Consider the following 24739-nt stretch of genomic DNA (forward strand, 5'->3'; position numbering starts at 1 on the left):
AAACAAAACATCTTTATTCACTGAGAGAGAAGGGTATGCATTGGATCAGAATGGCACCAGAGGCTGAGCGATTTTAGTTATGTGGAGACACGGGAGAAGCTGGGGTTGTTCTCCTCAGAGCAGAGAAGGTTAAGGGGAGATTTCAAGATCATGAGGGGATTTGAAAGAATGAATAAGGAGAAACTGTTGCCACTGACAGGAGGGTCGGTAAGCAGAGGGACATAGATTTAAGAAAATTTTGTTATGCAGCGAGTTGTTGTGATCGGAACGCGCTGCCTGAAAGGGCGGTGGGAGCAGATTCAATAGTAACTTTCAAAATGGAATTGGATAAATACTTGAAAAGGAAAAAATTGCAGGGCTGTGGGGAAAGAGCGGGGGAGTGGAACTAAATGTATAGCACTATCAAAGAGCCGGCACAGGTTCGATGGGCTGAATGGCCTCCATCTCCACTGCATGATTACGCTGTTCATAGAATAATAGAATCATGTGTTTAAAAAAAACACAATTGATTTTATTCAGAATACAACTGGATGTTGTTAAGGCCGGGGGTCAATTGAACATTTCAAAAATGAGACCGACAGATTTTTTTTTATGAGGCAAGTGTATCAAAAGGTTACAGAACCAAGGCGGGTAGATGGAGTTAAGATACCAATCAGCCATGATCTGAAGCCGGACCAGGCTGCAGGGGCTGAATGGCCTCCTCCTGTTCTTAGGTTATGAAGAGAGTCAATAAAGAAAAAAAAACTCCTGCATTTCTATAGTGTCTTTCTCAACCTCAGGATGTCCCAGAGCGCTTTACAGCCAATGAAGTACCTTTGGAAGCATCGTCACTGTTGTAATGTGGGAAACGCGGCAGCCAATTTGCGCACAGCAAGCTCCCACAAACAGCAACGTGATAATGACCAGATTATCTGTTTCTCTAATGATGTTGGTTGAGGGATAAATATTGGCCCAGGGCCCAGGACACTGGGGAAAACTCCCCTGCTCTTCTTCCAAATAGTGCTTCAGAATCTTATACGTCCACCAAATATGTGGATGCTGGTTGGGAACATGATTGGGGGAGGGGGGGGGGGGGGTGACTTGAATTCATTGTGATGCAAACTGCGGCCAATTAGCATGCTAATAGTTACTGGCCTGACCCTCGCACGGAGGCCCACGCGGGCAGTGTTCTGGAGGTCCATCCACGCCCACGGAAAGGTAACCTCAACAGGAATTCGCGCCAAGAGACGAGGGTGATTTACCCTCCCACCCTGTAATGTCGTCTCCGCCTCTGCCTCAGCTTATCTGCTGCTGAAGTCCTCATTCATGCCGTTGTTACCTCTAGACTTGACTATTCCAACACGCTCCTGGCTGGCCTCCCACCTTCTACTCAACGTAAACTAGAAGTGATCCAAAACTCGACTGTTCGTGTCCTAACTCGCACCAAGTCCTGCTCACCCATCATCCCTGTGCTCGCTGACCTACATTGGCTTCCGGTTAAGCAACGCCTTGATTTCAAAATTCTCATCCTTGCTTTCAAATCCCTCAATGGGCCTCACCCCCTCCCTATCCCTGGAACCTCCTCCAGCCCCACAACCCCAAGATGTCTGCGCTCCTCTTGAGCATCCCTGATTATAATCGCTCACCTATTGATGGGCGAGCCTTTAGCTGCCTCGGCCGTAAGCTCTGGAACTCCCCGCCTAAACCTCTCCGCCTCGCTACCTCCCTATCCTCCTTCAAGACGCTCCTTAAAACCTACCTATTTGACCAAACTTTTGGTCATCTGCCCTGATTTCTCCTTATGCAGCCTACTGTCAAATTTAAAAAAAAATCTCATAATACTCCTGTGCAGTGCCTTGGATCACTTCACTGCGTTAAAGGCGCTATATAAATGCAAGTTGTTGTTGTTACCTCCTCCAATCTCCGCCGCTGTTCCTTCTGCTCCTCGATGCGCTTCTGCCGCTCGGCCAGTAGTTGGCGCTTGTGCTCCTCGTTCTCCCGCTGTTGCTGCTCCTGGAGCTGCTGCCTCCGGATGGCCTCTGACCTTTCCTTGTTGGCCAACTGGAGCCGCAGGAAGTCCCGGCGGAGGGTCGACTCGCCCGGCAGTTTCATGATGGAGCTGGGCAGGGAAGGGGGGTGAAAACGCAATGGTCAATTCTCCGAGCAGTCATGGGAGCCAGAACCAGAGAACTTTGATGTTGGGTGCGGCCTCAATGAAAGCTACACACATTTTGCGCCCTTTCCCTCTTTTTTTAAACCCCCACCCCACCCCAATCTTATATATTTTTTCTCTGTGTTTCACATGGCAGCTGGTCATTATTCCACCATTCACACCTGATCTAAACTAACCTTTTTCTAACTCCTGCCATTACCATTTCAATTTGGCTTATCGCCCTTTTGTCTCTCTAATCTCTCCTGCCTTCCACCCTATCACAGACCTTCCCTTTTGTTCCTTCCCCTCCCCCCTTCAGTACTTCTTAAGAATCTGTTCTTTCCCAACACTCTCCAGTTCTGACGAAAGCTCACTGACCCGAAACGTTAACTCTGTTTCTCTCCATAGATGCCTGACCCACTGAGATTTCCAGCATTTTATGCTTCAAATTGGCTGCTTTGCGCATTACAGTTATATCGGTGTTAAGCTGGAACAAACTCATATTTCTACAGCGCTTTTCACACCCTCCGGACATCCCAAAGTACCATACAGCAAACCAGGTACATTCTTGTTTATGGAGTGCAGTCACTGCTGTAATGTGCGAAACGCGGTAGACAATGTACACACAGCAAGATCCCAGAAACAGCAATGAGTTTTTCTTCAGTGATGTTGGTTGGGGGATAAACACTGGCCCCAGGACACCGGGGTGAACTACCCTCTCCACCCCCACCCCCTGCTCTACTTCAAAATGGTGCCGTGGGATCTTTGACGTCCACCTGAGAGGGCACAGCGAGCTTCGGCGGGGGGCGGTCAGTGAGTCAGATGTCGGGGATTGATAGGTCGGACGTCGGGTCTTGGGGGGGGGGGGTCGGAGAATTGGGGATCAGGGGTTGGGGGGCCAGGGTATGGGGGGGGGGGGGATCAAGGGGTTGGGGATCTGTGGGTAGGATGTCGGGCCTCGGAGGGGGGGGGGTCGGAGAATCGGGGATCAGGGTCTGTATTTAATCTGTCTGAGAAGAGGCCACCACGTCTTCGAAATGGAAATGTTTTTCTTTCCGTGCGACTGAAATGTCCAGGTGCTGCTTACATCACAATGCCATCACTGATTCAAGGACGTGCTGCGCACGCTTTACAAACCCAGACAGGAATTTGCCGGGAAATTTAATATGGGCGAGAATGACGTTGAATTTAAAGCCATCAGACCAAGGGAGAGGCCAGTCACAAATCTAGTTGTTCGGTGGTCACCGAGAGAGGTGGGTGACTTAACTTGGCCCATGGGATGTCAATGTGGGGAGCGGAATGACCATGATGGAAGTACAATTGTGGCAGACCTCCCCCCCAACAACCGCCCATCGCCCCACACAAACCAGGGAAACGGCTTGCAATCAGGTGCTGAGACCATGAGGTACAGGGGCTGTGTTGGGCTCCCTGGAGACTGGGCTGTCTCCGAACCTTTCACTCACTGATCTCAATATACCAATAAACGAGGTTTGGTTACTGTTTTCCTACATTACAACAGTGACTACATTCATTGGCTGTGAAGTGCTTTGGGACATCCTGAAGCTCCAAAAATGCAACTCCTTCCTTAGTTTCTAGTTTTGCTGGTTGAAGATGTGACTAAGTCCATCATTAGCAGATTCATTATTATTATGATCATTGGTTGAGTAATAATCTTTTGATCAAACGAGGTGTGGTGGAAGAAGTATCCAAGCCAAGCTTTCAAAAATAAAATCATTCCCAGGATGTAGGTGTCGCTGGCGATGCCAGCATTTATTGCCCATTCCCAGTTGTCTGGAGAAGATGGTGTTCAGCTGCCTTCTTGAACCGCTGGTATAAGTTTTGATACAACTGGGTGACTTGCTAAGTCCCTTCACAGGGCAGTTAAGGATTAATGTTGCTGTGAGTCACATTTCCAACATCCACAGTATTTTTACTTTTGTATGAGCCCTCGCAAGGCCACTTTAGAGACCAGTTGAGAATGAACCACGTTGGTGTGGGTCTGCAGTCACCGACAGACCCAGACCGGGTAAGATCGGCAAGATTCCTTCCCTAAAGGACACGCGTGAATCAGTTGGGTTTTTACAAAAAATCTGACAGCTTCACGGTCACTTTTGCTGAACCTATGCTGCTCTTCGTCTGAATAATGACCGTAGAATCTTTTACCTCCACCCGAGAGGGCACACGGGGCCTTGGTTTAACGTCTCATCTGAAAGATGGCACCTCCAACAGTGCAGCGCTCCCTCAGCACTGCACTGGAGTGTCAGCCTGGATTATGGGCTCAAGGCTCTGAAGTGGGGTCTTGAACCCACGACCTTCTGACTCGGAGGCAAGATTGCTACCCATTGAGCCACGGCAGATATCAAGGACAATGACAATGAAGCAACACAACTATGCTCTTCATTCAGTGAAAACCCGAGTGACTAAACCTGGAGTTAAAAGATTTTCCCCTGGCTCCCTCCAGTCAGTCCCTACTCCTCGGTTACCTGGGTTCTCCAACATCACCTTCCTCCTCCTCTTCCTCGCTCCCACTGTACTCGTATTCCGTCTCATCTGAGGTAATCAGAAAAGGTCATATTTTACACGAGGCACCAACAATTCCCAATTATATAGCCCTGTTAATATCCCAAGGCGTTTCACAGGAGAGTTGTTGAGACAAAATCTGACACTGAGCCACAAAAGGAGATATTAGGACCGGAAAAGATAGGTTTTCAGGAGCGTCTTAAAGGAGGAAAAAGAGACGGAGATGTTGAGGAAATTTCAGAGCTTGCGGCCCAATGATGGGATGATTAAAAGTGGGATGTGCACGAGGCCAGAATTGGAGGAGCGCAGAGATCTCGGAGGGTTGTAGGAATGGAGGTGATTACAGAGAGGGATTTGAATACGAGGATGAGCATTTTAAAAATCAGCGCATCGCTGGACCGGGAGCCGATGTAGATCAGCGAACACAGGGAGTGATAAGTGAACGGGACTTGGAGTGAGTTAGGATACAGGCAGCAGAGTGTTGGGTGTGCTCAGGTTTACGCAGGGTGGAAGGTGGGAGAACCAGCCAGGAGAGTGTTGGAATAGTCAATACAAGAGTTTAGAGCTATCGAGGGGCACCTGGATTTTTGGTTGGAGATGTGATGCTTTGGGTATTCGCCATCCCAATCTAGCACCACAAGAAGAAAGCAAATAGGGTCACCAGCAGTCGCTGCTCCAAATCTTGACCCACCTTTCTCACCCCTCTTCTTCTTCGTCCTGTCAATGTGGTCCTTGAGCTGGATGCGGACTTGCCTCTCGTTGGGCTGGTCCCTGATGAAAGGATGTTTCAGCAGCTGATCTGTGGAAGGCCTCTGCCCGTGATTCTTCACCAGACACCCTTCGATGAAGGACACAAACTTCTTTGACCTGCGGAAGAGTCGGGGAGAATGTCAAACAAGAGAAAATCCTGCTAGGAGCAGATTCTCATCAGATACCCACTATCTCTGCGGCCCAGAAGGCAGCCACGTCCATCCCTGTAAACTTGCCCATCGGTCTATTACCCTTGGTGTGTGAGGAATCTCCCTGTGGTCCCCTCTTCCTCAAACGCCCAACTGGTGTGTTCTGGGATTTCACCACAGTCAACAAATTGTCTGGATTGGTTTTGTCAATTCCCTTCATAAGCTTGAAAACTTCAGTGATCAAATTCTCTTTTCCAAAGAATACAAACTCAACTTACACGGAGTCTACAGCAGAGAAACAGGCCATTGGGTCCATGCCGGGGTTTATGCTCCACATTAGCCCCCTCCCAGCTTAGTTCATCTCACCCTATCAGTATAACCTTCCATTCCTTTCTCCCTTATACTTTTATCTAACCTCCCCTTAAATGCATCTGTGCTATTCGCCTCAACCACTCCCTGTGGCAGCAAGTTCCACATTCTCACCACTCTCTGGGTAAGGAAGTTTCTCCGGAATTGGATTTATTAGTGGCTATTTTGTATTTATGGCCCCAAGTTCTGGTCTCGCCTGTAAGTGGAAACATCTTCTCTATGTCTACCCCATCAAACCCTTTAATAATCTTAAAGACCTCAATCAGGTCATCCCTCAGCTTTCTCTTTTCCAGTGACAAGAGCCCCAGCCTGTTCAATCGTTCGTGATAGGTACAACCTCTCAGTTCGGAGATCACCCTAGTCAATCTTTATTGCATCTTCTCCAGTGCCTCTATATCCTTTTTATAATATGGAGACCAGAACTGTTCACAGTTATCCAGAACTCTCGGGACCTGGCCTGTTCTGGATAAGGGATTTTTCCAGATGTTAAATTGGATGGTACAGGTACTGAGCAAGGGGATATCGGGGCTGACGGCTTGGGACTGGGAGTGCGGCAGAGAAATCATGGGGGGGTGGGGGGGGGGAGCGGGTGGGGGTGGGGTTGTGGATCGTGGGGTCAGGTCAGCGATTGTGGGAGTCGGCAGCGAGGAAGAACTTCAATTTGTTCATGTCGGAGTTCTGCGCATGCGCCACCCGGTGGCCAGGAATGGTTCCGGATGAGGGGTGGTTCTGGATAAGGGAGTTCTGGATAAGTGAAGGTTCAACCTGTACTCCAAGTGTGATCTAACCAAGGTTCAATACAAGTTTAATGTAACTTCTCTGCTTTTCAATTCTATCCCTCTAGAAATGAACCCAGTGCTTGGTTTGCTTTTTGATGGCCTTGTTAACCTGTGTTGCAACCTTCAGTGATCTGTGTATCTGTAGCCCCAGATCCCTTTGCTCCTCTACCCCATTTACACACTTATTTTCCAAGCTGTATGTGGTCTCCTTATTTTTCCTACCAAAATGTACCAGCTCACACTTACCTATACTGAGGTTCATTTGCCAATCACACGGTACATTCTGCAAGTTTATTAATGTCTTCCTGTATTTTGTCGCAGTCCTCCTCTGTATGAACTACACCTCCCTATTTGATGTCAGCCACAAATTTTGAGATTGCACTTCCAATTCAGAGTCCAAATCATTTATGCAAATGTTGAACATCGGTGGTCCCAGCACCAATCCCCGTGGAACACCATACCCCACATTGGCCAGTCTGAGTAACGACCGCTAACCCCTACTTCCTGTTTTGTGACTTCATTCCTCAGCCTTTCCCTCGGGACTGAAATTCCGGATTCTTGGACTCCTCCTGACGATTTGCTCCCAGCACCTGGAGACGCACCAGATACCCGAGGAGAGGCAGCATGGATTTGTTAAAGGCAAGTGGCATTCGACAAATTTACCAGAGATGTTTTTTTGGTGTGACTAATTATGTACAGAAAAGGGAATGCATAAGGCATTCGGATAAGATCATTAATGTAGGAACTGGTCATCAAATGTTGGGCAGATGGTGTAAGAGGAACTGTAGAATCCTCAAGTTTGAGAAGGTTGAGAGGCAAACTGATCAAGGTCTTTAACATGATAAAGAGACTCGAGAGGGAGGATACAGGGAAATTATTTCCTCTGGTGCGGCGACTCCACAGCAAGAGGACATCACCTTAACATTCGAGATAAAAGTGCTGTGCTTTCTGGGGGTCAATTGGAGCCTTCAAGACCGAGATCGATAGATTTTTGTTCGGTAAGGGTATCGGGCCAAATGGAGCCAAGGTGGGTAAATGGAATTGAGGTACAGATCAACCAGGAACATTCACCATCAGATCGTAACCATCACCATCACACAGACACCGGACATCCCGCCCGGCAATACTCACCACTTCTTGGATTTCAGTCGAGGCGGTGCGTTTCTCGGGATGAGAAATAGTGCCCTCATCGGGTGCATGTCGCACAGGGCTATAGGATAGAGAGAGAGAGAGAGAGAAAGTGAGTGCGTGAGGGCGAGAACACGAGGGGGGCGAGAACGCGAAAAAGAGGGCGAGAGGGAGTGAGAGACACACACACAGTGAATAAGAGGAACTGCGACAATCAGGGAGGAATCAGGCAAAGGCAAAAAACAAATGAACTGAACGATTCTGAGAGAGAGAGAGAAAGAACCAAATATAGGACTCACGTGGAGCTCCTTCTGCCATTTCCATAGCGGTAATCCCCAGGGACCACAAATCGCTCTAAACACAAACAGAGGGAACAACAATTTGCAGTTATCTAGCACCTTTAGTGTCCCAAGCCGCTTCGCAGGAGCAATTATCAAACAAAATATGACACCGAGCCACATAAGGAGACATTAGGACAGGCGACCAAAAGCTTGGTTTTAAGAAGCGTCTTAACAGAGGCGGAGAGGTTTAGGGAAGGAATTCCAGAGCTTGGGACCTGATCGTTAGAAAACAGAGAGGGGCTCAAACAAAAATAAAAGCTCTCGCAAAATGTTTGATTATGCCTGCTCTGACAGATGGTATGGTGGGGGTGGGGGGGGGGAAAAGAGAAAGAGAGGGAGAGAGGGAGACAAAGAGAGAGAGAGAGAGAGAGAGAGAGAGAGAGAGAGAGAGAGAGAGAGAGAGAGAGAGGAGAGAGAGATCGCAGGCTGCTCTCTCACGGGGGTAAATGGAAAGAACTTACATTTCCATGGAAGCTTACCATCATATGTTTGAGCTACTTTTGCCCTAATTTGGTGCTCTGAGTGGTGAGAATGTGGAACTCGCTACCACAGGGAGTGGTTGAGGCGATTGGCAGAGATGCATTCACAGGGAAGCTGGATAAACACATCAGGGAGAAAGAAATGGAAGGATATGTGGATAGGGTGAGAGAAAGAGAAATGGGAGGAGTCTCTTGTGGAGTATAAACACCGGCACTGACCTGTTGGGCTGAAAGGCCTGTGTCTGTGCTGCACACTCGATGTAATGCAATTGATAATGCATACACAAGGTCAGAAGTGTACAATGTTTGTACATGCAGTAACACAACTAATGCCAAATTGGCTTCAGGCCATACCCAATGGTTGCCTACAACCAGAATAAAACTGCAAGACATTAGGTTGCTAGATGACGGTTGACACAGAGGTCCGTGAGTTCAAATCCTACTGGGGAAAGTAGTGAAACTAATTTCAATGAATCTGGTAATTTGTGAATTTGGCACCAGGAAACAGTGACTGAAAAAAAACAAGTGGTTCACAAATGTCCTTCAGGGAAGGGAACCTGCTGTCCTTAACCGGTCTGGTCTGGTCCTTGCATAGAAACATAGAAAATAGGTGCAGGAGTAGACCATTCGGCCCTTCAAGCCTGCACCACCATTCAATAAGATCATGGCTGATCATTCACCTCAGTACCCCTTTCCTGCTTTCTCTCCATACCCCTTGATCCCTTTAGCCATAAGGACCATATCGAACTCCCTCTTGAATATATCTAACGAACTGGCATCAACAACTCTGCGGTAGAGAATTCCAGAGGTTAACAACTCTCTGAGTGAAGAAGTTTCTCCTCATCTCGGTCCTAAATGGCTTACCCCTTATCCTTAAGACTGTGACCCCTGGTTCTGGACTTCCCCAACATCGGGAACATTCTTCCTGTCCAGTCCAGTCAGATTTTATATGTTTCTATGAGATCCCCTCTCATTCTTCTAAACTCGTGAATACAGGCCCAGTCGATCCAGTCTCTCCTCACATGTCAGTCCAGCTATCCCGGGAATCAGTCTGGTGAACCTTCGCTGCACTCCCTCAATAGCAAGAATGTCCTTCCTCAGATTAGGAGACCAAAACTGAACACAATATTCCAGGTGAGGCCTCACCAAGGCCCTGTACAACTGCAGTAAGATCTCCCTGCTCCTATACTCAAATCCTCTCTCTATGAAGGCCAACATGCCATTTGCCTTCTTCACCGCCTGCTGTACCTGCATGCCAACTTTCAATGACTGATGTACCATGGCACCCAGGTCTCGTTGCACCTCCCCTTTTCCTAATCTGCCGTCATTCAGATAATATTCTGCCTTCACATTACCCGGTCTGGTCTGGTCCTTAACCCGATTTCAGTCTCACTCTACGATTCTTACAGTCGCCTCAAGCGGCCAAGCAAGACATTCAGTTGTGCTCCTGATGGAGACTCACCACCACCTTCTTGGGTCCAGTCGGGGATGGGCAATCAATGCCAGCCTTGCCATCATCCCCAGAATGAATTAAAAAAAAATAATAGCAGTAGCCCATTGCATCCGGTCACAATGGGGAAGGAGGAAAGACTGGAGTAGGTGCATCTTTTAAATAAACGATTCAACCCTCACCTTGAAATCGTACGTGGCATCTGGATTCTCATCACAAGCGATCACTTCAGGCGCCATCCAGTAGGGTGTGCCGATGAACGTGTTCCTCCTCCCTACGGTGCGGTCCAGCTGTGCGCTCACTCCAAAGTCAACTGCGGCAAAGAGAACCAAAGAGCATTACCGCACGTCCTTGGCTAACCGGGTCATGCCTGGTCACCGCCAGGCAAAAGGTCACCCCGTTCCCAGTAACCTCTCTCTCTCCTCCCTCCCCATCCACGAGGGTTGCCAACCCTCCTGGATTGTCCTCCAGTCTCCGGGAATTGGGAAGATGAATCTCCGGGGCCACCCCAGGAGAAAGATCGCAGCGGCATTACAAAGGAAACCCCAAATCATTTCCTTTCGACACTTTTGTTTGCTGGTTATGAAAGTATGGGAGTTGGGAAAGGAAGAGGATGTTTGATGGACGGACAAGGGTCACCCAATCCTATACGGGAGAGTCAGCTCGCTACACGATTGGCCGTTGGGGAAGGGGAGGGGCGCGCCAGGATGGGCGCAGTTGGGCGACCAATGGTGGGAGTGTGGGGGCAGGGCGGTCGGAGGGAAGAAGTCATGTGACGGAACCTCCAGGAATATTTCCAAACAAACAGAGTTGGCAACCCAGCCCTCTTCCCCCTCAAAAACAAGCGGTACTATGGTTACGCGGTTCAGAGAACGGACTCGTAACCCAGAGACCTGGACTAATGATCCAGCGACGCGAGTTCAAATCCCACCATGGCAACTGGGGAATTTAAATTCAGTTAATAAAATAAAAAGATAGCGTCAGCCATGATCTTTTTGAATGGCGGAGCAGGCTCGAGGGGCTAGATGGCCTACTCCTGTTCCTAATTCTTATGTTATGTTCTTATGACCATGAAACTACCGGATGATCATAAAAACCCAACTGGTTCACTCATGCCCTTGAGGGAAGGAAATCTGCTGTCCTTACCCGGTCTGGGCCTATGTGTGACTCCAGACCCATAGCGATGTGGTTGGCTCTTAACTTCCCTCTGAAGTGGGATGCCACTCAGTTAATGGAATTAGGGACGGGCAATAAATGCTATCCTTGCCAGCGACGCCCACAACCCATGAATGAATTTTTTTTTTTTTAAAAAGATGGCAGAAAGATAAAGGAGGTCAAGATGGGCTTGAGCGACACGACAGAGCCACCTTGCGAGCTGCTGCCTCACTGGCTCAGCTGAGTAACACACTCCTCAGTGCACTACCGGGGATGTGCAGACTGGGGAAATCCCAGAGCCCACCCCTGGTCTGTGCAGACGTTACAATAAATATTGGGAATTCTCAGCTAGGAAAAAAGACCCAAAAAGCTGGGATCACTTGAAATTTTGAAGACTTGAGCCTAATAGGTTTTTGTTGGGTAAGGGTAGCGAGGGATACGAAACCAAGGCGGGTAAGTGGAGTTGAGGTACAGATCAGCCATAATCTGAAAGAGTGCAGAGGAGATTTACGAGGATGTTGCCGGGACTGGAGAATTTTGCTTTGAGGAAAGATTGGAGATGCTGGGTCTGTTTTCTTTGGAACAGAGGAGGCTGAGGGGAGACCTGATTGAGGTGTATAAAATTATAGGGGGCCTGGATAGAATGGATAGGAAGAACCTGTTTCCCTTGGCAGAGGGTTCAACAACCAGGGGGCATAGATTTAAAGTAATTGGGGGGAGGTTTAGAGGAGATGAGGGGGAAATTTCTTCACCCAGAGGGTGGTGGGAGTCTGGAATTCACTGCCTGAAAGGGTGGTAGAGGCAGTAAGCCTCACCACATTTAAAAAATGCTAGGATGTGCAGTAACTTACAGGGCTACGGACCAAGAGCTGGAAAGTTGGATTAGGTTGGATAGCTCTTGGTCGGCCGGTGGGGACACGATGGGCCGAAATGGCCTCCTTCTGTGCTGTAAATTTCTATGATCTGACTGAATGGCGGGACAGGATCGGTTGGGCTGACTGGCCAGAAGTGCGATAACGATTCATCAACTGCTGCAAATGGGGATGACAGAATTGGACTTGGCTCCAACAATCAACGGGCAGACTTGGACATGAGGAATAGCAACATGGGCACAGCGAGAGGGCAACCAGCTCCGGGCAACTGCAGCCCAGGAGTTAGCACTCGTGGGAGAGCAGAGGGGGATTGCAATGATCAAACCTGCACTTACCCAACTTGACTTCAGCATTCTCCGTCAACAAGACGTTCTGGCCCTTGATATCGCGGTGAATGACCTTGTGCTGATGAAGGTGAGTCAGGCCCTAGAATCACAAGATACAACATTCACCGAGTATTCAACAGCAAGTTCAAAGTTAGCGCAGGCCCAACAGGTGAGGGGTTAGGGCAGCAACAACAACTTTTATTCTCATAGCGTCTTTAACATAGTAAAACATCCCAAGGCAGAAATAATAGAAAAGCAAATTATAATTTAAATGGAGAAAAATTGCAGGGACCTGGGGATCCTTGTGCATGAAACACAAAAGGTTAGTATGAAGTACAACGAGTGATCAGGAAGGCAAATGGAATGTTGGCCTTCATTGCAAGGGGGAAGAGTATAAAAGCAGAGAAGTCCTGCTACAACTGTACAGGGTATTGGTGAGGCCACACCTGGAGTACTGCGTACAGTTTTGGTCTCCGTATTTAAGGAAGGATACACTTGCATTGGAGGCTGTTCAGAGAAGGTTCACTAGGTTGATTCCAGAGATGAGGGGGTTGACTTATGGAGATAGGTTGAGTAGGTTGGACCTATGCACATTGGAGTTCAGAAGAATGAGGTGTGATCTTATTGAAATATAAGATAATGAGAGGGCTCGACAAGGTGGACGCAGAGAGGATATTTCCACTCATTGGGGAAACTAAAACTAGGGGACATAGTCTCAGAATAAGGGGCCACCCATTTAAAACTGAGATAAGGAGAAATTTCTTCTCTCAGAGGGTTGTAAATCTATGGCATTCTCTGCCCCAGAGAGCTGTGGAGGCTGGGTCATTAAATATATTTAAAGGTGGAGATAGACAGATTTTTGAGCGATAAGGGAGTAAAGGATTATGGGGAGAGGGCAGGGAAGTGGAGCTGAGTCCATGATCAGATCAGCCGTGACCTTATTGAACGGTGGAGCAGGCTCGAGGGGCCGGGTGGCCTACTCCTGCTCCTATTTCTTATGTTATGATGTTCTCAGGAACGTTATCAAACACAATTTGACACCGTTCAAAGAGCGATCCAGTTAGTCCCATCCCACCACCGCCTCTTTCCCCATGTCCCTGTAACTTTTTCTCCTTTTTACCCAATTCCCTTTTGAAGGCGACTATTGAACCAGTATCCACCACCCTATCAGGCCGTGCATTCCAGATCCTAATGACTCATTGGGTAAAAAGGTTTTTCCTCATGTCGCCTTTGGTTCTTCTGCCAATCAACTTAAATCTGTGCCCTCTGGTTATCAGGTGTTTGTGGAAGGATGAGGCAGTCTTGTTTATCCAAGGAGATTATAGCGAGCGTGTTAAATCACTTTTTAAAAAAAAAAAAGAATTCCCAATCTATCAATATTAATCCTCGGTAACAATCTGGGATTGAGCTACTCTTCCATACACACCCCAATAAAGAATGGATGACATTGCCGAGACTTACAGGGAGCAAAGTTGCCCCGTGCCCAGTTTGGGGAGCATACTTCGAATTAAATGAAAGTTTAGCGGCTGGCGCGATGGGCAGCTAAATGTCCCGGAATTGGGGTCTTTGAATCAAAAATATCTGCGGGGCGGAAGTGCGGATGATGATGTCAGCGCACTGCGGACGTGACATGTTGCGCCGATGGGTCCCTCCTTCATTTAAAGGGGAAGGCCGCTGTGAACTCAGCAGTCACTTACCCAGCACCCACTAGGCCGCCAGGGAGGGTTCCCTGCTCCCCCCTGCACCCCCGTGCCCCGCTTTAAGGGTGGCCGGGGCACACCAGCCACCACATATTTGGGCAAAGCTGTCGGTGGCATCGCACTGCGCCAACCTCGCTCCCGCGGGGCCAATAAGGGGTCGGCACCCACGGCGATGACATCGGTTGCCGTATGCGCCACTGCCCGGAGCAAAAACTACGGGTGGCGGCGCAAAGCCGTTTTTGCCACCGCCATCCCGGGCGCAATCCCTGGCGGGTCGATTCCACAGCCTGGCCCCGGGCGATAAGTCCTTCTTGCACCGTTAGCGCCTCCCAGTGGCGGGAAAGAGCCTTTCGAAAAGGGGCAATTTAGGTCCCACAACGTTTTGCAATCAATTCTTTTTAATTCCAAACAAGGAATCTTGAAATAGTTTAGGGCTCATGGTTTCCCACTCCCCTCTTCCCGACCCGGCACCATTGCTGATATAATTTCTCACTGAACAATCTCCCTCTCTACCACCCCCCCCCCACCTCCATTTCAGTTCAGGTGAATGTTGTGTTTCTCGAGGTGCGGGGTGCCGGTGTTGGGGAATGGGGCTCTTTCCCATTTCAGGCAACTTGTGCCGACATCAAGTGCTCTCGGGTAAGGTATGGTACAGTTCGATACAGAGCAAAGCTCTTCAGTGCCCGCCTCATGCCCATCTCACCAAGTCCATCACAGCCTGAATGGCACCTGCAAACTAGGGTAGAGTTAGGACAGCTGTGTGTTTTGGGACCATTCACCACTAAGTTTGCCTCAGCTCATCCGCTACTGAAGCCCTCATCCATGCCTTTGTTCCCTCTAGGCTTGACTACTCCAACGCACTCCTGGCTGGCCTCCCACATTCTACCTTATGTAAACGCGGCTGCCTAACTTGTGTCCTAACTCGCACCAACTCCCGCTCACCCATCACCCCCTGTGCTCACTGACCTACATTGGTTCCCGGTTAAGCAACGCCTCGATATTAAAATTCTCAACCTCATTTTCAAATCCCTCCACGGCCTCGCCCCTCCCCATCTCTCTAATCTCCTCCAGCCTCACAATCCTCCGAGATCTCTGCGTTTCTCTAATTCGGCCCTCCTGAGCACCCCCGATTATAATCGCTCAACCATCGGTGGCTGTGCCTTCAGCTGCCTGGGCTCCAAGCTCTGGAACTCCCTCCCTAAACCTCTCTACCTCTCTCGCCTCCTTTACCATCCTCCTTAATACCTACCTCTTTGACCAAGCTTTTGGCCATCTGCACTAATTTCTCCTTATGTAGCTCGGTGTGAAATTCTGTTTGAAAACACTCCTATGACGCACCTTGGGACGTCTTACTACATTAAAGGCGCTATATAAATACAAGTTGTTGTAGTTATTATGTTGACCCTTGTATCCATCAGATGCCCAGAGAACTTATTGCATTAAGTGCATAACCATGGCCAAAGCGAGATCCCTGTGGCCAGATGTGAGGACATCTACTTTAGATCCAGGAAAGACAGGTCAGAGTATTTTCTTAATGGTGAGAAACTAGGAGGAGGCTAGGGATTTGGGAGACACTGTACACAAGTCACAAAGTGAGTGCATAGGTACAAAAAACAAGCAAACATGCTAATGGCGTTGGAATACAAGGGGATGGAAGTGATGCTTCGGTTGTACAGAGCCTTGGTCAGACAGCATCTGGAGTAACTGCGTTCAGGTCGAGGCAGCACACCTCAGGAAAGATATATTGGCCTTGGAAGGGGGAGCAGCGCAAATTCACCAGAATGATACCGGGGCGAAAAAGGTTAATTTATGAGGACACAGACTTAAGGTGATCGGCAGAAGAACCAAAGGCGACAGGAGGAAAAACGTTTTTTCACGCAGCGAGTGGTTAGGATCTGGAATGCCCTGCCTGAGGGTGGTGGAGGCAGACTCAATCGTGGCTTTCAAAAGGGAGTTGGATAAGTACCTGGAGGAAAAAAATTTGCAGGGCTACAGGGAAAGGGCGGGGGAGTGGGACTGGCTGAAGTGCTCTTGCAGAGAGCCAGCACGGGCTCCTTCTGTGCTGTAACCATTTTTGGTTGCATAGACTTGGTTGGTGAAGACATAGATTGAGAAGGTTGAGGGGTGATCGAAGTGAGGTGTTCAAAATGATAATGGGGAGCTGATCGGGTGGATCGAGAGAAACGATTTCCTCTGGTGGGGGAGGGAAGTCGAGAACAAGGGGGCATAACTTTAAAATTAGAGCCAGGCTGTTCAGGGGTAATGTCGAAGCACTTCTTCACCCGAAGGGCAGTGGGAATCTGAAACTCTCTCCTCCAAAAAGCTGTGAATGCTGCGGGTCAATTGAAATTTTCAAGACGGAGATCGCCAGATTTTTATTGGGTAGGGGTATCGAGAGATATGGAGCAGAGGGCGGGTAAATGGAGTTGAGATACAGATCAGCCACAATCTCACTGAATGGCGGAACAGGCTCGAGGGGCTGAGTGGCCTCCGCCTGCTCCTAATGCTCCTAAGTGCACGATCACTGTGGACTGACTGTCAGACCAAGGTGGAACACCCTAAATAAGCAGACTTCCATCCCATTGAACGGGGCAGGACTGGAGCACCGATTCTGGAGGTGAGAGAATCTTGTGTACCCGCAAAATCTCCCTGCAGACGTAGGCGATCCATTCTTCCTTCAACGTGTTCCCCTTCGTGTTCTTGATCAAATCGGTGACAGACCCAGCACCGCAGAACTCCATCACCAGCTGTGAAAGACAAGTACAACATGGCAGTAACCAAGCAACGCAGCAGGGCAAGACACAACGGTTAGCTTTTACAGAATCACAGGCATTTACGGCACAGAAGGAGGCCATTCAGCCCATCATGTCTATGCCGGCCGAAATAGAGCTACCCACCCTAATCCCACATTCCAGCTATAAGTTATGCCACTTCAAGTGCACATCCAGGTACTTTTTAAATGTGATGAGGGTTTCTGCCTCTATCACCCTTTCAGGCAGTGAGCTCCAGACCCCCACCACCCTCCGGGTGTAAAAAGTTCTCCTCAACTCCCCTCTAATCCTTCTACCAATTACTTTAAATCTATGCCCCCTGGTTACTGACCTCTCTGCTAGAAGACTCCACTCTTCGTGAAAATTCTCCACACCAAAACACACAAAGGTCACTCAGTATTATACAATTAGAATCTTAGAATCATACAGCACAGAAGGAGGTCATTCAGCCCATTGTGACTGTGCCGGCTTTTTGAAAAAGCTTTCCAATTAGTTCTACTCCCCCTGCTCTTTCCCCACAGCCCTGCAAATTCTCCCTCTTCAAGTATTTATCCAATTCCCTTTAGAAAGTTACCATTGAACCTGCTCCCACCGCCCTTTCAGGCAGCGTGTTCCCGATCACAACAACTCGCTGCATAATAAAATTCTCCATATCTCCCCCTCTGGTTCTTTTGCCAATCACAGTAAATGTGTCTCCTCTGGTTACTGACCCTCCTGCCAATGGGAACATTTTCACCCTATCTACTCTATCAAAACCTCGTGTAATTGCAAGTCTTCTTTCTCATGTCTCTGGCGGGAGTTGGAGAATATTCTTCAACATAAAGAGATTCTTTCGTGATAAAATGCACACTTTAATGAATGGCACGGGTCTGACTGGGATGGTGCCATTTACCAGGTGGCAACTATCTCAAGCTTACTGTGTCGACCATCTGCAAACTTACAGCTGATTTATTTCCCTCCAGCAGCAACTAACGAAGTACAAGGTTAGCACATAAAAAGAGAGGGAGAAGAAGGGGGGGGGGGGAAGGGGGGAGTGTGACAGAGAGAGAGAGAGACAGACAGAGACAGAGACAGAGACAGAGCGCGAGTGAGAGACAATGAGTAGGAGAGAGAGAGAGAGAGAGAGAGAGAGAGAGTAGGAGAAAGAGAGGAGAGAAAAAGAGATGGCAGCAGACAGGGAGAGAAAAAGAAATGGCGGCAGACAGAGAGAGAGAAAGATGAGGGTCTGACATACACCCACTGAATGAGGAGAGAGAGAGAGAACTGCATTTTTCTAGGTAAACAGACATAAATAGGAAACACTCAGGTTCGAAATTGAATTTACTTCAGCTCACCCCCTCCCCACCTCCCCTTTCCCCATCCCCTCCCCTCCGGAGCAGACTAGACCACATTGAAGAGCCTCACCATCAGATGCCACAGTGATTAAAAATGACGCATTGCCAGCTCTCAATACCCAAACCTCAGCTTCCATGACAATGCTGTCCCTTTAATGCAGCGAGTCACATTTCTGAATTTCTGTCCTCTCTCAATATTGCAACCTTACCCTTCTATCGTGCATTATTCAGCCTTCTAATTCCTGGACATCTCCCACTTGTGCCGTTTCATTCGCTCCCACACATGTGCTTCTCCCCCACCTTCCCCTTGACCTCCTCCCCCACAAGGGCCTGTACAATCAGCATGTTATCTGGTTAAATAATCCACTGGGAGAGTTCTGGACCCCGAGCTGTTACACATAGTTTGATTGCTCCTCATCCCTTGTTGCTGCTTCTTGGTCTGGTTTCCCAATAATGGAAGTGAAAAGCTTTGTACTTCAGAATGGTTAGACATCAAAATCCACAATATTTCACTGTTACCTCTCCACCTCCTTTAAGCCGCTCCTTAAAACCTACTTCTCTGACCAAGCTTTTGCTCACCTGTCTTAATATCTCCTTATGTGGCTCGGTGTCACATTTTGTCTGATTTACATTCCTGTCAAACCCTCATCCATACCTTTCTTGCCTCCAGGCTGGACTATTCCAATGCTCAACTGGCCAGCCTCCCATCTTCCACCCTCCGTAAACTCATCCAAAACTCAGCTGCCCGTGTACTAACTCGCACTGAGTCCCGCTCACCATTCACTCCCTGTCCTAGCTCGCACCCAATCCCGCTCACCCCTCACCCCCTGTCCTAACTCGCACTGAGTCCCACTCACCCATCACCCCCTGTGCTCACTGACCAACATCGGCTCCCGGTCCGGCAATGCCTCAATTTCAAAATTCTCATCTTTGCTTTCTCTCCTCCTTTAAGCCGCTCCTTAAAACCTGTCGCTTTGACCAGGCTTTTGGTCACCTGTTCTAATATCTCATGATGTGGCTCGGCTCGGCGTCAAAACTTGTTTGAGAATTGCACCCGTGAAGCGCCTTGCGACATTTTGCCAGGTTAAAAGCGCTATATAAATGCAAGTTGTTATGAAGCGAAGCCTAACCAAAACATGTTTAAATAAGGAGGCGGTTCTTATTGACCCGAGCGCTCCTAAAAATGCAGCAACTATCATGGAGTGCGGACACACAATCCATGCCAACGTACAGCTGCCACAATGAAAGCCTGATTTTATAACCAAAGGCCTAGAGACAACCTCAAGAACAGGGGCTTTAGAATGAGAACTCCAGTGACTACCCTTCAAAAGCACTTCATTGGTTGTAAAGGGCTTTGGGACATCCTGAAGTTGTGAAAAGTGCTACAGAAATCTTGATTCTTTACTTCTCTCACATTCTCTGCATAAAAATAGGTTTTGGCTCACTCTTGGTCCTAAATCTATAATATTTAATCTCATATAACAAAGTATTTCAAGGTATTTACAGCACAACAGATCATTCGGCCCAAAAGGTCCGTGCCGGTGTTTATGCTCCACATGAGCCTCCTCCCACCCTATCAGCATATCCTTCTATTCCTTTCTCCCTCATGTGTTTATCCAGCTTCCTCTTAAATGCATCGATACTATTCACCTCAACATTCTCACCACTCTCTGGGTAAGGACATTGCTCCCGAATTCCCGATTGGATTTATTAGTGACCATCTTATATTTATCTAGTTCTGGTCTCCCTGCAAGTAGAAACATCTTTGCTACATCTATCCTATCAAACACCTTCATAATTTTAAAGCTCTCTTTCAGTTCGCCACTCAGCCTTCTTTTTCCAAGAAAATAGGGAGCCAGCCTATTCTATTTTTCTTGATAGTAAAACCCATCATCCTATTAAATCATTTTTTGCATCTTCTCCAGTGCCTCTATGTCCTTTTTATAATATGGAGACTAGAACTGTTCACAGTACTTCAAGTGTGCTCCAACCAAGGTTCTATACAAGTTTAAGATAATTTCCCTGCCTCTATCTATGTCCGCTCTGCTCATTCTAAACCCCTTCAAAATCGCTGGAAACAGACTATCTACTCGTCTCCCGTCCCTTTCTAATTTTAACCACGGCTTATCAAATCGCCCGTAATCTCTGTTCACAACAAAGCCAGTGACGATCACGGGCAGGACTCTCCCGCGGAGGATGGGGTCACTCGCACCAAGGGCTGGAGGGCGGGCGACAACTCTCTATGGACGCTGCGCTTTGTTCCACGCGCTCCGTTTCTTATAGTGCGCGGCCCCTTTAAATTCCCGCGGTGCTTACAACGGAGAAGCCGGTGAGCGACCTTGCCCATCACCACGGGGCCGCTCGGCTCAGAGGGAACATAAGAATTAGGAACAGGAGTAGACCATCTAGCCCCTCAAGCCTGCTCCGCCATTCAACAAGATCATGGCTGATCTGGCCGTAGACTCAGCTCCACTTACCCGCCCGCTCCCCATAACCCTTAATTCCCTTATTGGTTAAAAATCTATCTATCTGTGACTTGAATACATTCAATGAGCTAGCCTCAACTGCTTCCTTGGGCAGAGAATTCCACAGATTCACAACCCTTTGGGAGAAGAAATTCCTTCTCAACTCGGTTTTAAATTGGCTCCCCCGTATTTTGAGGTTGTGCCCCCTAGTTCTAGTCTCCCCGACCAGTGGAAACAACCTCTCTGCCTCTATCTTGTCTATCCCTTTCATTATTTTAAATGTTTCTATAAGATCACCCCTCATCCTTCTGAACTCCAAGGAGTAAAGACCCAGTCTACTCAATCTATCATCATAAGGTAACCCCCTCATCTCCGGAATCAGCCTCGTGAATCGTCTCTGTACCCCCTCCAAAGCTAGTATATCCTTCCTTAAGTAAGGTGACCAAAACTGCACGCAGTACACCAGGTGCGGCCTCACCAATATCCCTTATCGTTCAAAAATCTGTCCATCTCCGCCTTAAATATATTCAATGACCCAGCCTCCACAGTTCTCTGGGGAAGAGAATTCCACAGATTCACAACACTCAAAAGAAATTCCTCCTCATCTCCATCTTAAATGGGTGACACCTTATTCTGAAACTATGCAGTCTAGTTCTATACACCCCCACGAGGGGAAACATCCTCTCTGTATCTACCCGGTCGAGCCACCTCAGAATCTTATTCATTTCAGTAAGATCACCTCTCAGTCTTCTAAACTCCAATGAGTAGAAACATAGAAACATAGAAAATAGGTGCAGGAGCAGGCCATTCAGCCCTTCTAGCCTGCACCGCCATTCAATGAGTTCATGGCTGAACATGAAACTTCAGTACCCCCTTCCTGCTTTCTCGCCATAACCCTTGATCCCCCGAGTAGTAAGGACTTCATCTAACTCCCTTTTGAATATATTTAGTGAATTGGCCTCAACTACTTTCTGTGGTAGAGAATTCCACAGGTTCACCACTCTCTGGGTGAAGAAGTTTCTCCTCATCTCGGTCCTAAATGGCTTACCCCTTATCCTCAGACTGTGACCCCTGGTTCTGGACTTCCCCAACATTGGGAACATTCTTCCTGCATCTAACCTGTCTAAACCCGTCAGAATTTTAAACGTTTCTATGAGGTCCCCTCTCATTCTTCTGAACTCCAGTGAATACAAGCCCAGTTGATCCAGTCTTTCTTGATAGGTCAGTCCCGCCATCCCGGGAATCAGTCTGGTGAATCTTCGCTGCACTTCCTCAATAGCAAGAATGTCCTTCCTCAAGTTAGGAGACCAAAACTGTACACAATACTCCAGGTGTGGCCTCACCAAGTCCCTGTACAACTGTAGCAACACCTCCCTGCCCCTGTATTCAAATCCCCTCGCTATGAAGGCCAACATGCCATTTGCTTTCTTAACCGCCTGCTGTACCTGCATGCTAACCTTCAATGACTGATGTACCATGACACCCAGGTCTCGTTGCACCTTCCCTTTTCCTAATCTGTCACCATTCAGATAATAGTCTGTCTCTCTGTTTTTACCACCAAAGTGGATAACCTCATTATACTTCATCTGCCATGCATTTGCCCACTCACCTAACCTATCCAAGTCACTCTGCAGCCTAATAGCATCCTCCTCGCAGCTCACACTGCCACCCAACTTAGTGTCATCCGCAAATTTGGAGATACTGCATTTAATCCCCTCGTCTAAATCATTAATGTACAATGTAAACAGCTGGGGCCCCAGCACAGAGCCTTGCGGCACCCCACTAGTCACTGCCTGCCATTCCGAAAAGTACCCGTTTACTCCTACTCTTTGCTTCCTGTCTGACAACCAGTTCTCAATCCACGTCAGCACGCTACCCCCAATCCCATGTGCTTTAACTTTGCACATTAATCTCGTGTGTGGGACCTTGTCGAAAGCCTTCTGAAAGTCCAAATATACCACATCAACTGGTTCTCCTTTGTCCACTTTACTGGAAACATCCTCAAAAAATTCCAGAAGATTTGTCAAGCATGATTTCCCTTTCACAAATCCATGCTGACTTGGACCCATCATGTCACCATTTTCCAGATGCACTGCTATGACATCCTTAATAATTGATTCCATCATTTTACCCACTACTGAGGTCCAATCTGCTCAACCGTTCATCATATGACAGCACTGGCGACTGGTAACCATAGAAACCCCTCCCAGGAGGGGATGGTGCCTTCAGGGGGAGGGGAGGCCTCAGCGAGCTGTCGCCGTGGGTTACCGCCGCTCACTAAAAAGGCTTCATGTAGTTTGCGTGTCGCACAAGACAATTTACGCCAAGTCTCATCTTGCAATAAAACAAGCATCAGTTTACCCAAAGCTGGTCATCCACTCCCGGTGGGTTCTTCTTAATGAAGGCTCCGTAATAAGTGGCGATGTTCCGATGGTGGGAATATTTCTTCAGCATATTAATTTCCTGCTTGATCTCCTCCTCTTCATCCTGTGAAAAGAAATGGACATCTTTAGAATCATCGCATCATAGAGTGGTTACAGCACAGAAGGAGGCCATTCGGCCCGTCGAGCCTGTGCCGGCTCTGCAAGAGCACTTCAGGCTAGTCCCACACTCCCCCGCGCTTTAGCTGCAGCCCTGCAATTTCTTTTCCTTCACGCACATATCCAATTCCCTTTTGAGAGCCATGATTGAATCTGCCTCCACCACCCTTTCAGGCAGTGCATTCCAGTTGGGGTTATTCTCCTTAGAGCAAAGGCGGATAAGAAGAGATTTCTATTTCTATTTGATTGAAGTGTTCGAAATCATGAAAGCTTATATAGCATGAATAAGGAGAAACGGTTTCCAGTGGCTGAAGGGTCGATAATCAGAGGGCACAGATTTAAGGTGATTGGCAAGAACCAGTGGTGACATGAGGGAAACCTTTTCACGCAACACAAGAACATAAGAAATAGGAGGAGTCAGCCATTCGGCCCCTCGAGCCTGCTCCGCCATTTAATAAGATCATGGCTGATCTGATCATGGACTCAGCTCCACTTCTCTGCCCGTTCCCCATAACCCTTGACTCCCGTATCACTCAAAAATGTGTCCATCTCCGCCTTAAACATATTCAATGACCCAGCCTCCACAGCTCTCTGTTTCCTGCTTTCTGTCTGTCTCCTTTTTTAAATAGGGGCGGTACATTTGAGGTTTTTCAATCCGCTGGGACCTCCCCAGTATCCGGGGAATTTTGGTAGATTACAACCGTTGCATCCACTATCTCTGCAGCCACATTTTTTTTTTAAGACCCTAGGATGCAAGCCATCAGGTCCAGGGGACTTGTCCACCTTTAGTCCCATTATTTTATAGAATATTTCTTCTTTAGTTATAGTGATTATATTAAGTTCCTCCCTCCCTATAGCCCCTTGATTATCCATTATTGGGATGTTTTTAGTGTCTTCTACCGTGAAGACTAATATTTGTTCAAAGTCTCTGTCATTTCCCTGTTCCCCATTATTATTTCCCCAGTCTCATCCTCCAAGTGACCAATATTTACTTTAGCCACTCTCTCCCTTTTTATATACCAGGTTAAACCTCCCTTATCCAGAACTCCCTTATCCAGAACCACCCCTCGTCCAGAACCATTCCCAGCCACCGGGTGGCGCATGCGCAGAACTCCGACATGAACAAATTGAAGTTCTTCCTCACTGCCGACTCCCGCAATCGCTGGCCTGACCCTGCGATCTACCGCCCCCCTTCCCAATATCTCTGCTGGACTCCCAGCCGCAAGCCAGCCAGACCAGATATCCCCTTGCTCAGTACGTGTACCACCCAATTTAACATGACCACTCCTCGTCCAGAAAAATGTCTTATCCAGAACAGGCCAGGTCCCGAGGGTTCCAGATAAGGGAGGTTCAATCTGTTTTGATATTTCTTGCTAGTTTACTTTCATAATCTATCTTCCCCCTCTATTATTTTTTTTTTTTAGTCGTTCTTTGCTGGTTTTTAAAAAGTTTCTTAATCCTCTGGCCTCCCATTAATCTT

At 48.0% G+C, this 24739-nt stretch overlaps 1 protein-coding gene across 10 annotated transcripts in view; it reads right to left on the bottom strand.

The window, feature by feature from the left end:
• The window catches only part of LOC139266014 (traf2 and NCK-interacting protein kinase-like), a 231688-nt gene that overhangs the window by 97363 nt on the left and 109586 nt on the right, over positions 1 to 24739 (bottom strand). For all 10 annotated transcript variants that reach the window (XM_070883765.1, XM_070883761.1, XM_070883759.1 and 7 more), the window contains exons 4-12: positions 23081 to 23206; positions 16786 to 16896; positions 12459 to 12549; positions 10279 to 10409; positions 8126 to 8180; positions 7830 to 7908; positions 5343 to 5518; positions 4615 to 4681; positions 1891 to 2098 (exon numbers count right to left, since the gene is read on the bottom strand). In XM_070883765.1, coding sequence (XP_070739866.1) covers positions 1891 to 2098; positions 4615 to 4681; positions 5343 to 5518; positions 7830 to 7908; positions 8126 to 8180; positions 10279 to 10409; positions 12459 to 12549; positions 16786 to 16896; positions 23081 to 23206 — 1044 coding nt within the window. The remainder of the gene's footprint in view (positions 1 to 1890; positions 2099 to 4614; positions 4682 to 5342; positions 5519 to 7829; positions 7909 to 8125; positions 8181 to 10278; positions 10410 to 12458; positions 12550 to 16785; positions 16897 to 23080; positions 23207 to 24739) is intronic.

Source organism: Pristiophorus japonicus, chromosome 6 (assembly GCF_044704955.1).
Source record: "Pristiophorus japonicus isolate sPriJap1 chromosome 6, sPriJap1.hap1, whole genome shotgun sequence".
Taxonomy (NCBI): domain Eukaryota; kingdom Metazoa; phylum Chordata; class Chondrichthyes; family Pristiophoridae; genus Pristiophorus; species Pristiophorus japonicus.